At 34.4% G+C, this 18,401-nt stretch overlaps 1 protein-coding gene across 5 annotated transcripts in view; it reads right to left on the minus strand.

Annotated features, from left to right (window-relative positions):
- Nucleotides 1–18,401, minus strand: part of LOC111152228 (PHD finger protein 3) — an 87,969-nt gene that overhangs the window by 22,661 nt on the left and 46,907 nt on the right. For all 5 annotated transcript variants that reach the window (XM_022510637.1, XM_022510636.1, XM_022510639.1 and 2 more), the window contains 2 exons: nucleotides 13,312–15,088; nucleotides 7,513–7,822 (listed from right to left, as the gene is read on the minus strand). In XM_022510637.1, coding sequence (XP_022366345.1) covers nucleotides 7,513–7,822; nucleotides 13,312–15,088 — 2,087 coding nt within the window. The remainder of the gene's footprint in view (nucleotides 1–7,512; nucleotides 7,823–13,311; nucleotides 15,089–18,401) is intronic.

Here is an 18,401-nt window from a genome sequence, read left to right on the forward strand (position 1 = left end):
GATATATATACTTTATATATCTATAGATATATATATTTAGATATGTATATATCTATAGATATATATATTTAGATATGTATATATCTATAGATATATATATATCTATAGATACATATATTTTTCTTTCCTTACAACTCTGGGATGTAGTTTCTTCTAACAAAGAGACAAAAATACACTCAGGATATAGTGTACTGCTCTGTTCTGTTCACCTATTTGTTTATATTTCTTCTTTTTTCTCTTTTGTCTTTTTTATAGTTACATTCTATTCTTTCAATGCATTTAATTTCATTTTTGTAAATATGTAAGTTTTTCTTTCTTTAAAATTTTGGGATCTAGTGTTTTAACAAACAGACCAAAATACACACAGGATCCAGTCTATTGCTCTTTTCTGTTCACCTCTATTATCCTTTTTTTATTTTGCCCCCCATTTCCAGTCTCTTGTGACCCCACTTCTCTGGGGTCGTTGTTGCCATTTTAGTATTTTGTTCTCTCATTCATCTATTCTCCGGACAGATGACAACACAGAAAAGCCTTAAAAAAGACAACAAGAGGCAGTACCAACTGCCAGGGGCCCAAGCAGTCTGGATATAAGATGTCAAAACTAGAGTTCAGAATAACGATTATAAAGATACGAGCTGGGCTTGAAAAAAGCATAGAAGACACTAGAGAATCCCTTTCTGGAGAAGTAAAAGAAATAAAATCTAATCAAGTAGAAGCCAAAAAGGCTATTAATGAGATGCAATAAAAAATGGAGATTCTAACTGCTAGGATAAATGAAGCAGAAGAGAGAATTAGTGATACAGAAGACAAAAGGATAGAGAATAAAGAAGCTGAGAAAGAGATGCACTACTGGATCAAGAGGGCAGAATTTGAGATATCAATGATACCATAAAACAAAACAATATTAGAATAACTGAGATCCTAGAAGAGGAAAAAGAGAGAGATAGAAGGTATACTGGAGCAAAATACAGTGGAGAACTTCCCTAATCTGGGAACGGAAGAAGGGATTCAAGTCCAGAGAAAGGCACAGAGAAACGCCCTCCCCCCGGCAAAAATCAACAAAAACTGGTCAATACCTAAACATATAATAGTTGCTTGCAACTATTGCAACACTTGCAAGTTGGAACAAGAGATCCATAACCTACAAGGGTAGAAACATTAGGCTGGCAGCACACCTATCCAGAGACCTAGAAGCCCAGGAAGCACTGGCATGATATATTCAGGATGCTAAATGAGAAATATATGCAGCCAAGAATACTTTAATTTATCCAAAGGATATCATTCAAAATAGGACAGATAAAATGCTTCCCGAACAAAGAAAAATTAAAAGAATTTGTGACTGTAAGAAACATTAAAGGGGATCCTTTAAGTGAAGGCAGAGCCCAAAAGTTACAGACCAGAAAGGAACAGAGAGAATATACTCTGTACAGGTAAGACAACAGCACTAAATTCATATCTTTCAATAGTTACTCTGAATGTAAATGAGCTAAAATGCCCCAATCAAAAAATACAGAGTATCAGCTTGGATAAAAAGGCAGGACCCAGGGGCACCTGGGTGGCTGAGTTGGTTAAGAATCTACCTTTAGTTCAGGTCATGACCCAGTGGTCCTGAGATTGAGCCCCGTATCGGGCTCTGCTTAGTAGGGAGCCTGCCTCTCTCTCCCTCTGCATGCTTCTCTGCCTACCTGTCTCTCTCTCTGTCAAATAAATAAATAAAATCTTAAAAAAAAAAAAAAAAAAACAAGATACACCAATATGCTGCCTCCAAGAGGCTCATTTTAGACCCAAAGACACCTCCAAACTGAAAGTGAGGGGATAGAAAACAAGTTATGACGCTAATGGACATTAAAAGAAAGCTAGGGTAGTAATCCTTGTATCAAATTAGATTTTAAGCCAAAGATTGTAATAAAAAATGAGGAAGGACAATATATCATAATTAAAGGGTCTATCCACCAAGAGCTAACAACTGTAAATATTTATGCCCCTAACATGGGAGCAGTGAATTATATGAACTAATTAATAACAAAATTAAATTAGTATTTTACCTCTAGGAATGCAAACACATTGATAATAATACAATAGCAGGGGACTTTAACACCCTACTACTCACTGCAATGGACAGGTTATCTAAGCAGCAGATCAACAAGGAACAAGGAACTTTGAATGACATACTGGACCAGATGGGATTTTACAGATATATTCAGAGCATTCCATCCTAAAGCAACAGAATATACATTCCTTCCAGTGCACATGGAACATTCTCTAGAACAAATTACATACTGGTTCACAAATCAGGTCTCAAGCGATACCAAAAGATTGGGATCACTCCCTGCATATTTTCAGACCACAATGCTTTGAAACTGAAACTCATTCAAAAGAGGAAATTTGGAAAGAACGCAAATATATAGAGATTAAAGAGCATACTATTAAAGAATGAATGCATCAACCAGGAAATTGAAGAAGAATTTTAAAAATCAATGAGAACAAATGAAAAATGAACACACAACTGTTCAAAACCTCTGGGATACAGCAAAGGCGGTCCTAAGAGGCAGGTATATAGCAATACAAGCCTTTCTCAAGAAACAAGAAAGGTCTCCAATATACAACCTAACCTTACACCTAAAGGAGTTGGGAGACAGAACAGCAAATAAAGCTTAAATCCAGCAAGAACAGAAATAAAAAAGATCAGAGCAGAAATCATTGAAATACTAACCAAAACAACAGCAGAACAGAGCAAGGAAACTAGGAGCTGGTTCTTTGAAAGAATTAATAAAATCGATAAAACCCTGGCCAGACTTGTCAAAAAGAAAAGAGAAAGGACCCAAATAAAATCACAATCTCCCCTTCGGTACAACTGTAAGAACACAGTATAAACAACTATATGACACCAAATTAGGCAATCTGGAAGAAATGTATGCATTCCTAGAGATGTTTAAACCACCAAAACTGAACCAGGAAGATATAGAAAACCTGAACAGACCCATAACCAGCAAGGAAATTGAAGCAAAATCAAAAATCTCCAAACAAACAAGAGCCCAGGCCCTGATGGCTTCCCAGGGGAATTCTATCAAACATTTAAAGAAGAAGTAATACCTACCCTTCTGAAGTTGTTTCAAAAAACAGAAATGGAACAAAAACTTCCAAACTCATCTCTGAGGCCAGCATTACCTTGATCCTAAAACCAGACAAAGACCCCACCAAAAAGGAGAATTATAGACCAATACTCCTGATGAACATGGATGCAAAAATTCTCACCAAAATACTAGCCAATAGGAGCCAACAGTACATTAAAAGGATTATTCACCATGAATAATGGGATTTATTCCTGGGCTTCAAGGATGGTTCAACAACCACAAATCAATCAACATGATACACGACATTAATAAAAGAAAGGACAAGAACTATATGATCCTCTCAGTAGGTGCAGAAAAAGTACAGCATCTTTTCTTGATCAATACTCTCCACAGTGTAGGGATAGAGGGGACATACCTCAATATCATAAAAGCCACATATGGAAAACCCACAGTGAATAACATTCTCAATGGGAAAAACTGAAAGCTTTTCCCCTAAAGTCAGGAACATGACAAGGATGCCCACTATGACCACTATTCTTCAACACAGTACTTGAAGTCCTAGCCTCAGCAATCAGACAATAAAAGGAAATAAAATGCATCAGAATCAGCAAAGAGTATGTCAAACTCTCACTCTTTGCAGATGACATGATACTCTATGTGGAAAACCCAAAGGACTGCAGCCCAAAATTGCTAGAACTCATAAAGGAATTCAAGTGGCAGGATCAATACACATAAAATCAATGCACAGAAATCAGCTGTATTTCTATGCACTAGCAATGAGACAGAAGAAAGAGATACTAAGGAGTTGATCCCATTTACAACTGCAACAAATACTGTAAGATACCTAGGAATAAACCTAACCAAAGAGGCAAAGTATCTGTATTCAAAAAACTATAGAACACTCATGAAGAAATTGAAGAAGACACAAACAGAGAAACATTTCATACATAAAATGTCTATGCTACCTAGAACAATCTATACATTCAATGCAGTCCCCATCAAAATACCATCAACTTTTTTCACAGAGCTAGAACAAATAATCCTAAGGTTTGTATGGAACCAGATTAGACCTGAAAGAGCCAAAGGAATACTTAAAAAGAAAACCAAAACTGGTGGCATCACAATCCCAGACTTCAAGCTGTTTTACTAAGCTGTATTCTTCAGGACAGCAGTGTACTACCACAAAAACAGACACAGAGATCAATGGAACAGAATAGAGAACCCAGAAATGGACCCTCAACCCTTTGGCCAACTAATCTTTAACAAAGCAGGAAAGAAGATCCAATGGAAAAAAGACAGTCTCTTCAACAAACAGTTTTGGGAAAACTGGACAGCCACATACAGAAGAATGAAACTGGACCATTTCCTTACACCATAAACCACAACAGACTCAAAATGGATGAAAGACCTAAATGTGAGACAGGAATGTATCAAAATCCTAGAGGAGAACATAGGCACCAAACTCTGTGACCCACACCACAGCAATTTCTTGCTAGACATTTCTTCAAGGGCAAGGGAAACAAAGGCAAAAATAAACTATTCGGACTTCATCAAGATAAAAAGCTTTTGCACAGCAAAGGAAACAGTCGACAAAACTGAAAGACAACTGACAGAACAGCAGAAGATATTTGTAAATGCCGTATCAAATAAAGGCTAGTATCCAAAATTTATAAAGAACTTACCAAACTCAACACCCAAAGAATAAGCCAATCAAGAAACGGGCAGAAGACATGAACAGACATTTCTCCAAAGAAGACATACAAATGGCCAGACATGAAAAAAACGCCCACCACTCATCATCAGGGAAACACAAATCAAAACCACAATGAATATCACCTTACATCATTCGAAATGGCTACAATCAACAAGTCAGGAAACGAAAGATGTTGGCAAGGAATCAGAGAAAGGGAAACCCTCTTAGGATGTTGGTGGGAATGCAAACTAGCTCAGCCACTCTAGAAAACAGTATGGAAATTCCTCAGAAACTTGAAAATAGAGCTACCCTAAAACCCAGCAATTGCAGTACTAGGGATTTACCCCAAAGACACAAATGTAGTGATCCAAAGGTGCACCTGCACCCCAGTGTTTATAGCAGCAACGTCCACAATAGCCAAATTATGGGAAGAGCCCAGATGTCCATCGACAGATGAATGGATGAAGAAGATATGGACATATATACAATGGCATACTACTCAGCCATGAAAAAAAAACCTGAAATCTTGCCATTTGAACCATGTGTTGGAACTAGAGGGTATTACGCTAAGCGACATAAGTCAATCAAAGTAAGGCAATTATCATATATGATCTCACTCATATGTGGAATTTAAGAAAAACAGAGGATCACTGGGGAAGAGAGGGAAAAAATAAAACAAGACAAAACCAAAGAGGGAGACAAACCATAAGAGACTCTTAATTATAGGAAACAAACTGAAGGTTGCTTGGGGGAGGAGGGTGAAGGGATGGGGTAAGTGGGTGATGGACATTAAGCAGGGCATGTGATGTAATGAGTACTGGGTATTATATAAGACTGATGAATCGCTGACCCCTACCTCTGAAACAAAAAATATATATTAATTGAATTTAAATAGAAAAATGAAAATTAAAAAAAGCAAGAATGACAGGGAAAAGAACACTATGATATTTAATTGTAGGTTTTTATAGGCTTTAAGAAGACAAGAGTTTACAGGAAAAAACTGATTTTCTCTAGACTACAAATCCTCTAATTTTTTATTTACTTATTTTCTATCTCTCCAACTAGATTTACTTGAGAACAGAAACCTATTTCAATCAGTGCTAGATACCCAAGTCTGGTACCATGTTTGGCCCACAACAGAAACTTAAAAAATGGTTCAACATAAAATCTAGGAATAAGAAGTGATACTTAAAAAGCAGATTCTAGGGGCGCCTGGGTGGCTCAGTCAGTTAAGTGTCTGCCTTTCGCTCAGGTCATGATCCTGGGATCCAGCCCCGCATTGAGTTCCCTGCTTGGCGGGAAGCCCCCTTCTCCTTCTCCCACTCCCCCTGCTTCTCTGTCAAATAAATAAATAAAACCTTTTAAAAAATAAAAAATAAAAAACAGATTCCATAAACTAGTATCAGCAGAGTCCAAATAAGATTCAGCAGTTCACCATCAAAAAGAAAAGGAAGCAGTAATCATTTGGGTTTTGTAAGTACATGTACTTACAAAATCAGACTTACTTCAATTTCTTTTCTGATACAGAGAATGTATAGTGGTTTCTTAAAACACTTAATGTTTCATGTCTCATATCTCTTTAGACAAGATGAAGACAACTTAGCTAAATGACAAAACAATGAGCTATATTTCTGAAGCGCCAAGATAATACATCCAAAACTGATGATTAATCATTAATAAGTAACAAAGTTTTCCGAAGATGTGCTATAAGCTATTCTCAGTGGAGCTCTCAGCTCTATACCAATTACTTTGGTGCTAATCAAATCAACAGAAAAAAGGAAAAGCAAATGTCAGAAGGACATAATCTGATTCTCAAAATGTATGGGCAGCCAGAAAATGTTGGATGCTACTATAACTTAATCCAGATTTGTAATATAAGGAGTGTGTCAAAGAACTGAGTTTATAAATAATGAAGATTTTGGAGAAAACATGTTTATGTTCCTCAATCTCAATGGTTGGATTAAAAGATTTCCATGGTTCTTCTAACACTCCAACTCATGTTCATTGTCTTTTGGATTATTACACTTGACTATCCCCATATATTTGTTGCCACTGTTGTCCCTTTCCTACCATTATAAGAACAACAAAATAGAAAAATTATAGGTAAAAAAAAAAATAGATGATGAAAATTATAAAAACTTAAGCAGATAAAACACTGCATACATCTCTCCTGTAACTGACTAAATATCTTGAAATTTCTATTTAGAAAATACATTTAGAAATTAGTTAAAAATATAAGGTAAGGGAAAACCGACTTTTTTAAGAGAAAAAGTATGAAGTGAAGGTTCCAAGCAAACACTGGACAAAAACCAAAAGAATTAAGTCTACTTTTCTTTAAAGATACAAAACAACTCTTCTACCTGAAAATAATAATGTCAAATGTGGTTCATGAATTAGCAGACAGTTATGGAATGAAGTTTTACCACCTTAACAGCAAGCACAATGAACAGCTCAGTACCACTTTAATACCACAAGATCACACATACATCCTATCAAAGAAAATCCAACTACCAACTACAGACTAGAAACTCCATAAAATTCTGTAAGAAATAAGATACATGTATTTTGAAGATTTCACTACCTGATTTCACCAAGACTGCCAAAATATTTTAATAAAAATCCATTCATTTTTACAGAAAAATACATTTGGAAATGTACACTTTGAACAATGAAACCCAAAGAGAAATTTCAAATTGTTAGACCATACAAAGTTCTTAAATAGAAAGAATGCATTAATAAGCTTACCCGTTTTAAAATTTTGACCTTGTGCTTCACTGTATCTTCTATATATTTGGTTTTATCATTTGCTGGTGTGTGCTTTGATAACCCAAGCTTTTCATATTCCATTGTTCTATCTTCACTGTGGACTTCAACTTTAGCCTGGTTTTCCAAAACATCTGAATCTATTATTTCAGTCTTTTTATCTTCTTCAGCACAACATTTCACACACACGTATTCTTTGTCTTCTTCTCCCATTTGTTGTGCTTGACAAAGACTTAAACCAACACAGTCACCATGAAACCAGTCATCACATCTCCCACAGCCAACCATAAACCTGGGAAGGGGGAAAAAACTTTAATTTAATACATTTAAAAAAATGTTGAAAGTGAGCCTAAATTAAATTTTTAATCATTTTCTGATATTTGTTTTATGTCTTTACCCATCCTATTGGTTTAACATGGAGCAAGTTTTCTATGAAGACAGAAATTTTAAGTCAAATATATCCCCTCTAGTATGAATGAGAAAATACAAAAAAAACCATAAAGGTAAAATAAAGAGCACCTGATCTTTGTCAGCATACTGCATAGAATAACAAAGTATAAAGTTGCTCCACTGAGAAGGTGGGTTAAGAGCTGTGATAATCTGATCAGAGACAATCCGTCAAAGTTACAGTAACATTTACCCCACACACCCAAAATCCTACCTAAAACAATCACTCATTCGATGAATAATTTTGAATAACAAAATATCAGAGCAAAAATGCAACTCAAAAACCAAATGGAGACTTAGATTGTTTATTAACCACTTTAACTAGGTCACTATTCTTTGAGTTCAAAATATTCTGGCTCATGGTGTCACAGTGATTATGCGGAAGAATCTTTTTATGTGCTTTTGAGAGCAGACTTCCTTACTACTGACCATGGTTTAGATAATAAAATTGTATCTCTGAATAAAGATTATACATGAAGATACTAATAATTCAGGCTGAATTTTTTTAAATTTTCGATCTCTTCATAAAAGTTTTCCTTTACTACAAAAAAAAAAATCAATGCACACAAGATTTAGGAGTCTAAAAACCTTGTTTTTCTAACTTTAAGATATCTGGAATTACTTTTAAATAAAATGGTAAATCAGATGTACAAACAGCGATTTGAGGGATGCTATTTTAATTTTAACCCATTGTTAGGTAGAGAGCTCACTTAATCATGTCTTTTTTCTTTCTTCTTCAGGTAATTCATAATTATGCTTGAAGGTTAAAATAAGAGATTTACGTATATTCTTTAATGAATTAGACTTACTGCTGATTTTGTTAAGAGTGGCACCAACAATGCCAAAACTCATTTTAAGGTAATACAATGAGTGATACGGCGGCCAACTCTCTTGTACCAGAGGTTTTAAGGCTGAAGTTATTAAAAATCACTTTCAATCCTTACAAATTTTGAAAAAAAAAGTCACAGCACTCATTCCTCAACAGCAGCACATTTTTTGTCTTCCTCTTGTGTCTTTTTATTGTATATCAAACTATTGCTATCCATTGAGGACGGTTGACTTCACGTTTATAATTTACCGTTCTTCACCCTAACTAGTAATGCCTATGCTAGCTTTATCAAGTAAGTCTTCATTTCTCCAAAATGATGGGGGAAAAAACAGAAACAAGAAAACCTGTTTTAGGTAAAAACAAAACAAAACACAATGTTTTGGATTCATAATCCAGGAAGAAAACTTTCAAACAATGTGGTATTTGTTTGCAAGTTAGAATGGTCTATCTAGGCGTGGGGAGATTTAGATGGGTCCATGTTTCAATGATATAGATCTTCCAACCAACAAAATAATTTTGAAAAACACAAGTGCACAGTTTCTCTATTTCAGGTTGCAAAGTTGTAAGAACTATTTCTTGAAAGCGGGTAATATGAATGTCTTTGAAATAGTGAAGGAAAGCTGGCAGTCATTTCCCTTTACTTCTACCATCAGGGCTATGATTTCTTCAAATCAAGTCTAGACCAGTTTCAGTAAGACACTACTTTAAAACCTACACACTATGACCATGGCTATGCTGTTACTCCATATTCAACCCTAAGCATCAAATTATAAAACACATATTTAAAAATTTCAAATTCTTATTTAACCAGGGAAGAGTTGTTTTACGATGACAAAACTAAGTAATTATATTTCATCATGCTTCATTTTAAGCTTACTTTGGAAATGTCTCCTGAAACTTGACATTCTGAAAAGCAAATGTCTAATGCCATCTACAGAGATATTTTAATAGTTTAGGATTTTATATAAAAGATACTGCAATTAAATAAAATTCTGAAAAATCGACAAAAATAATTTTCACATGTCCTAGGGAAAAACAGAATTCACTTGAAAATAAAACTGATTTCACAAAAATGTAAATATAGATCATTTTTAGGTCTGAAAGTTAGAAGTACTACAAATTTTATGAACCATATGGGGGGGAAGGCCTATCACAAAAAGAGAGTATTTTCTTCCCTTTTTGTATTATTCCTCATGGTTTAAAAATGTTGAGGGGGGATAGCAGTATGAATCATACAGCTAACAGAATTATTCCCCCTTTTCTGCTGTGGCCATGAATTTCTGATTACTAATAGGCAAAATTACTTACAGAAAAGACTAAAACCTGGATGTTAAATATTTCACTAACACGAAAAAAAAGAAAAATGGAGTTTGCCACTGTTTCAGTTAAGTAAACCAGACAGTCATGAATCAGTTAAATAGAAGAGTTCGAAATATTTGTTGTATTCTTTTACTGTTAAATGTTCATACACAAAATTTAAAAGTAAGAAACTAAATTAGACTTGTAAGACAAAAAATAAAATTCTAATCTTTTTGGTAGAAGCCTTTTAAAATATATTCTTAGAAAACTTTCAAGTTTCTTCAAAGTAAATCACAAAGGCAAGCAACATCTGAGAACGCCTTTTCTTAGTATATTTGTGTTATAATTACTAACAATGGACCTGTTACAAGATGGGTGTTCAGTTCTTGTTAAGTGTGTGACAACCTATACCATATTACTGTGAATGTGTATCACTCTTTTCTAAAATGATCTTTTCCACATAAACATTATATCACTGTTTTTATCACTAACAATCTAATCTGCAGACAAAAATACTTATCTGCCAAACTCTTAAAATCTTGAGGAAGAACACTGATCTTTTATTCTGGAAGAAAATTTCTTCTCAGAAAAAGATTTCTTATTTGAGTATAAAGCTATGAATCCGTCCTGCTATGGAGATTATGTTTGTTTTCGAATTTCATCCCATATACTATCATCTACAGCTGGGGCCAGAAACTTCAGTACAAACTAAAAATATAAACACCTTCTGGAGAGGTAGGGAAATACTAGAAAACTGCAAGACAGGCAATATGAAAAGACTCACACTTTTTCCTTCCAAAATGCCAACTGGCCTCTGTAAATGTAACTCCAAAAATCATTTTTAAAAAATGAGTATTAAGTAGTCCACTTTTTAAAATAATGTATATACCTTTGTTACAAGGCTGAATGAAGAAATTAATGGAAGCACAAACAAAAGCTTGATGTGTATATTGTTAGAGTCCATACCTATTGTTCTTAGGATATGTATAGAAGTTACTTATGGTCAAATATTTATTACATTTGGGGATGCCATGAACAAATCTGTATTTAAAAATGTAATTTCCAGCTGGAAGCACAGACAGGAAGCTAACTTCAGTTGTAATATATGTAAAATGCTGAAGTTATAAAATTAGTCCTTACAGCAAAGCTGTCACAAGTGCTAGAAAATGTGATACTAATAGCTTTCCATATGGCTAGTGCATGACATGAATGAAAATTATTTCCAGATATGCCCTTCCTAATAAATTCATAACCTTATACATGGATTAAAATAGGAAAATTACATGCAGTATAACAGGTACTGAGTAAGTTTTCTGAGTAAGCTCAATGTATACAAATATATCAAAAAAGTAATGAAGGCAAGTTAATATGTAAAGAAGAAAACAATCAATTACTTAGGCTTCTTTATTTACAAAACTGAATGTGAAATGTTGCTTCCCAAATTGATTGTTTCCAATATCATTATGTATTACTCATGTTAATTACATTGGGTAAACTCAAAATACCTACATATCTAATAGTCTAAGTCATTTTCCACAACGAGGCAAAGAACTCTAGGTTTTATAAAGCAGATACAAAAGGTGGCATTAGGAGGCAGGGGGGAACCACAATGGGACTTAAAATTTATTTTAGGAAAATAACTGATGTTGGTAAAGTGAGCCATGGTTAAAAAGCCTGGGCAAACTCCTAAGGACCGGGCCATCAAAAGAGCAGCTTATCTGCAACAAAACTACATGGTAACATACTCAACATGACTTCCAATTCTAGGCTTAAGTTTCATTTCAGAAACTCATTCAAGTTAAGCTTCCTATTCCATTACTCTGACCATATGTCAGTGTAATGATTTTTAAGAAGATTCTGGCAGAAAGAAAAGTACTGGCTTAAGAGAACACTGAAAAGCACCACCCAGCCCTTAATTTTGAAAATTTAGCAGGCCTACTTTATCTGTGTAAGTTGTTTAAAGACAACAACAAAACCTTAAAAGAGCACATATGTGAGGACATTTGTAGCACTATATTTAAATAAATACATTTAAAACTGGAATATGTTGTTATAAAGAGTAACAACTGACTAAAAATAGGACATGGGCTGAATCATAAAAGAAGACATAAAATTTTGTTATGTCTTTGACAGAAAAATTGACATAAAACTTACTTTTTTATAGAAAAGCCCCACGAACTTCCACCCACTCTCCCCAACCAGCTCCCACAAAAAGTAATTACACAACATACTTTACTAAATTGTCCCTACCTAAAAAGTTCCACATTTTTATGTAATCTGACAGTACTGGGAAGTCATCCTAATATTTACTTGCATGAGTAAGGATAATATTACAATGTGTAAGCTATAATGTTCTTTTATCATGTCAATGTTGATAGAAGTTCCAACAGCAATCTCAACACTTGAACAGGACAATCTTGTAGCCGCAAACTCCACTTCATCTCCTCTTTTCCTTTTCTTAAAAAGTTAGCAAATAAAAAAAAAAACGTGGGGGAGGGCCAGGCAGTGTCAAAAAGCTATAAAACACTGAATCCTAAAATCATTTAAAAGATTAGAATTCATAAGAAAATCATTTCAATCACTAAAACATTCAAAAAAGAAACACAGGTTTTCTATTCTGTGTTACATCCACAATTCACTTGGATAATTTAAGTCGTTTTTTGCTACCAAACTTCATTCCAAGGTTGTTTGGTAATTATGAAGTGATGGTATCAAGTCATGGTAAGTGTGCTTCAATTACAAAAAAGAAAAAAATTATTCTTTAAATCTTTGAAAGAAAAATAGAATTTCCATTATGCCCTTTACACTTTATTACTAGCTCTTCAAGCCAAATAAAATAATATATAACTTACAGACCCAAAATAACAATTTCCTGACTAGCAGCAAGCTTTTTTTCTTTCAGATGCTCTAACTAAATCACACTCTCTAACTGGTTACAATGACGAAACACTTCAATATATACCATCCATTGGTCAGACTATGCTTTTTTACATATTCTGGGATAATATATTTATAAATTCAGTGGCTCCATCTTTCTATCATTTATCCAGGACTGATGAGGGGTTTTTTTTATTTCTGCAAAAGTCTTTGTATATTAAATAAGTTTTTTATTAAAAAAAGTTCTCACGTAACCCCACCCTAAAAATCAATTTCTCTTTAATGCATATCACACACACACACACACACACACACACAAACACACACACCTGTTGCCATGTGGTTTTTTGCAAAAACCACACTGCTTGCTGGGAGTCCACATATATTTGCTTTCAAATGAAGAGCTATGATCTGAGCCTTCTCTTTTTATAGTAGCTATGTTGTCCGGAATGAACAATGGTGGCTCATCCAAAGAAAAACTTTTGCTGCTTCTTCTTTGGCGGGGTTGTAGGTTCTTCTCGGGTTTCTTTAGCTTCAGTTTATCTTCCTCCTTAAAATGCTCTACACCACCTGTATGGTCAAGCTCTTCCTTCACGTGACTATTGGTTTTCACTGCGGCAGCCAGCTGCTGGGGCTTATGGCATTGTTTCTGGCTGGAATGTAATGAATGTCCAGTTTGTGCAGGATGATGGGGTTCTTTAGAGCAACCAGGGTGACCATAAGGCTTATCACTCAAAGAATGAGTTAAGGGTTTGGAAACCTGTACTAAATTTTGATCCTGTGATGTTTTTTTCAATATAAAATGAGCTTGATTTTTCACAGATTTAACACCAGAATTGCAACTCTGAATTTTTGAATCCTTCTCAACTTGTTTTTTTCTCACTTTGACTGGCCTATGAAAATTTTGCTGAGATTCTGGTTCATCAACATTTCGTTTCACACTTTTGACATTAACTTTAGTTTTGTTATGCATTAATTCATGTTTTGATACAACTTTTTTCAGAGTATCTGCGGTTATGTTTTGCTTAGAATGAATTATAGGTTTTGTTTGTTTGGACTTTATGGTTTTTGACTCTAAGCAAGAAACACTACCTAACTGGCTGTTTCTGTCATCCTGAAGGTTTGCTATTTCATGAGACTCCAGTTTAATACTTTCAACAATATTCGACTGTTCTGAATTTTGGTCAGGTGCATCACAAATAGCATTTTCTAAAATATTACTTTCTGGTTCAAAAGCATTAGTATCAACCATCTCTAAGTTTGAGTTATTTAATTCTGTGCTCTCCAACTGCTTATCATTAGACTCTGTGTCTTTACAATAACCCAATGGTTCTATTTCATTTCTTTGAAGGGAGTTCTTAGCTTTATCAGCAACTTCCATGGTATTCTTCAATTCCAAATTACATTCATTTACTTCATCCACAGAACAAGACAAACCTACAAGGTTCTTTTCAGTCTTATTTGGATTTGTACAAGCAGCAGCATCAGAGAGAGAGGCAGAAGATGCAGCTTCCTCAGTAATTTGGTCACCTTCATGGGATAATTCTACTGTCTCATTTGATTCTTGTTCAACTTTCCCCTTTTCCCTTCCTTCTTCAACAACAGTGCCATCTGTTTTATCTGCAACAGAATCATTCTGTTCTTTATCTGAAAACTTAAACTGTGGGCTACTAACAGTCTCGACTTTACATTCCATCAGAGCTTCATTTTTCTTTTCTTCAATACTAACACAAGTCTCTGAAAGGAGTGAACAATTTAATTCATGAGATGGCACATCTGCTTCTCCCTGATTATTACACTTCTGCTTAGAATCTAATCCAGCTTCATCCTTCATTTCAAGACAAGATGACACTGAAGAATGACTTGAAGACATTGATACTTCTGGTACCACTTCAATTTGTCCAGTATGTCGGCTGCTCCTTCTGCTCTCTTTATGGTACTCAGGTTTCGGTGACACAGAAACTTCTTTAATCTGACACTTTTCTGGATGTTTCACTCCTGCTTTAGGGGCAGATACAGTCTTCCCAGATGCCTTTTTTGTGCTATTTAAAGGTGCTGCATTTGAACGCTTGGCAATAGTGCTTTGTCGCAAACTTCTTACTTGTTCTACCAGAAGGAAAAAAAATAAAAATAACTTAGCTATTTTGCCATTGTTTTTAATACAATTTAGAATATATTACTTCTTAACTGAGTTATAGGTTTGCTCATTTCAATGAAAATGTACTGAACAGTTACTTATGATAATGATCATATATATATATATATATATGCGCATATATACACATACATACCCATGTTAAGTTTTAGATTTATCAAAGTTCTGTAAATTCTGGCAGGAGAAAAAAACTACAGAATTCAGACTGATATACTTTACTACAAAACAAGAATGTTTACATCAAGTTTCTTTTATATAGTAAGTAAGCTGGGAGTAAAATAAGTAAAATGAGCTTCCTTCACATTAATGCCCATCATAAAGCAAGACTCTCATACAGTTTTAATCACCAGATGTCTTTTTTTTTACATTAAATATCTTTAAATAGATAATACCAATTAAGTTCAGGTTTCAGCAAAATATAAACTAGACCACCTACGACAAACAGAATCTGTGTGAGTTTGAAAACAACCTCATATGAACTCTAACTCCCTTTTATGAATGTCCTTCACTTGTATCACCATTTTAGCATACAAGCTATTCCTAAGAAATGAAGCACATGCTAGAGTACTAAACACAGATAAAGAGAAAATACAGCCAAAGAAATTTAAGCCAAAAAAATATATCATGAAAGAAAATGGCAAAAATATGAAAATAATTTAGTAAAGCTTCCCACCTTTAACAATATTCCTAACAAAGAATACAAACTTTTCCTCTTTTCCCTATCTGGATACACCCTCCAGAAGGACAAAGTATGGAGTGAAAAGAAACCAGAAGGAAAGAGAACTAAAGGAGATTAATTAGAAAAACCCACAAACTGAAATACAAAATAAGCTATTTCCAACCTATGCACATCAAATGCCTCCAAATAAACTCACATGAAAACTGAATACTATCAATTATTAAAAAAAAAAAAAAGCCTCCTTCCCTTCAATGCAAAACCCTACTATGAACCAATACTTGAAACAGTTCCTTATTTGTCATATACCATGAAACTCTTAAGGAAGGTATCATGTGTCTTCATTTGTCTGTAACAGTCCTAGGTGACACATACAGTCTTGATGTGATTATTAATAGCACACTCTTTTACTCTCAAAAGTGTCCTAGTTTGAAAAAAAAATTATTCAGTCATCCTAGTCTTAGAGATCCTTTCTAATTCCTCCAGAAGATGACACAGTATTTCATCATTAAATAAGCACCCAACAATTTTTTTAAAATTAATACTTAGTGTGGATTATTAACTATTTATCACATGTTCAGATATATAACATTTTAAAATAACTAAAAATGTAATGGTTCATTATCAGTATCTGGATATTTTTATATACTTCAATGATATTTTTATATATTTTAAGTTTTAAAGACAGCCTGAAATAATTTATAGCTCTTTTTCTGCCTTGAAATAAAATAAATGAACTTTTAACACCCATTACCCAGGCATTGATAAAAATGACAAATGAACAGCATATTCAACTATAAAAGCAATTAAGATGACAAAAAAAAGTTTTCCAATAATAACTGATTATTGAGCCAAAGATCAGGTTGTTTTTCTTCCTCTAAATATAAATGAATATGAATCCTGGCTGAACAGGCCAAATGTCCATAATGTTCATCCTATTATTTTCATTACTCAAAGTCACAAGTATTACCAAATAGCAGATTTAAAAACCTGATAAAAAACATAAATTGAGAGTAGGGAGACTGGGTGTCTCACCTGGTTCAGCATCTACTCTTGGTTTCAGCTCAAGTCATAATGTGAGGGTCGTGAGATCAAGCACCATATCAGGCTCCACACTCAGAGTCTGCTTGAGATTCTTTCCCCCTCCCTCTTCCTGCCCCCTCAGTGACCCAGCACTCACTCTAAAATAAATAAAATCTTTACACACACACACACACACACACACACACATAAATTGAGGAAAAGATGATAAAGTAAATACATGCATCTAACTTAATCCACTTCTGAAAACCCCACACTAAAGCTATACAAAAGGCATAAATCTAAAATGAAAGGAAGAGGGACACCTGGATGGCTCAGTCGGTTGAGTGTCTGCCTTCAGCTCAGGTCATGATCTCAGATTCCTGGGATCAAGCCCTGCATGGGGCTCTCTGCTCTCCTGCTTCTCCTTTCCCTTTGCCTGCTACTCTGCCTACTTGCGCTCGCTCTCTTGCTCTATCAAATAAATAAATAAAATCTTTTATAAAAATAAAATTAAAAATAAATAATAAATTGAATGAAAGGAAGAACAGGAGAAAACAGTGACAATTCTGGAAGTCAAACAAGAGATGCTCAAGAAGTAAATGATATAGGAGACCCAAAAAAGATAAACCCTAAGACAGCAGTGTTGGTTCTTGCCAATTAGTACAATTAATACAATTAATACTTCAAAAGGGCTAGGAACTGGTAATCCCAGATGATTCTAAAGTGTGGATGAAGGGAGATAGTTAAAATGAAGATGAGATGAAAGCTATTTTTAGATCTCTAGCTCCCTTTCCACCACTCCACCTGCCAGGTAACTGCCTTTTCCTGGTCCTAATCTAAGACTGGAGGCTTGCTCTCTGGAAGAGTATAAAACATGGTTTCTAGATTAGGGAACATCAGGCACAGAAAAATGTGGCAGTAAAGTACAGTGAAATTCGTGACATTAAATGAATTTATATACTGAAAGCTGAGACACCCTGTCAGCTTCCCTGAAAGGTTCCCATAACATTCTACCAATTTAATGAGCCTAAAGGAATAAATAACCTCAATTCTGACATCAGGTATTCCTCGACAAACAAACAAAAAATCCCGCATGAACAGAGAACCATATGGTGAAGCTCACAGTAGACAAAATCCAACCCACCCACTCTTTCAAGTGCTAACCTTTTAGTTTCATACAGTTTTAGTTCCTACTCTTAAACATGAGCAAACAATCAGACCTTTTAGAAAAGTCTCCAGCAGGAAAAATGAAGGAGAAAGAGAGAGAGACAGGCAGACAACATGGAGAAAAAAGAAACTATAACTATGTGAATAAAAAAAAACCTTTTTAAAACACTTTTTAAAATGTTAAGTACCTTATGAAAGACAGAAGATACTGTCTCCATGAAACAAGACCACAATACTACAAAAAGTACTACTCCCAAAACAAACAAACAAACAAACAAGAATATTCAGAAATTAGAAATGTAAAATTTGATGGGAAAAGTTGGAGGATAAACATGAAAAAATTTCACCAAGTAGAGAAAAAGAGACAGAGGTACAAAGTAGGCAACATAAAGAAAATG

The sequence above is a fragment of the Enhydra lutris genome, unplaced genomic scaffold (assembly GCF_002288905.1).
Source record: "Enhydra lutris kenyoni isolate GAN:26980312 unplaced genomic scaffold, ASM228890v2 scaffoldscaffold28, whole genome shotgun sequence".
Classification (NCBI taxonomy): Eukaryota; Metazoa; Chordata; class Mammalia; order Carnivora; family Mustelidae; genus Enhydra; species Enhydra lutris.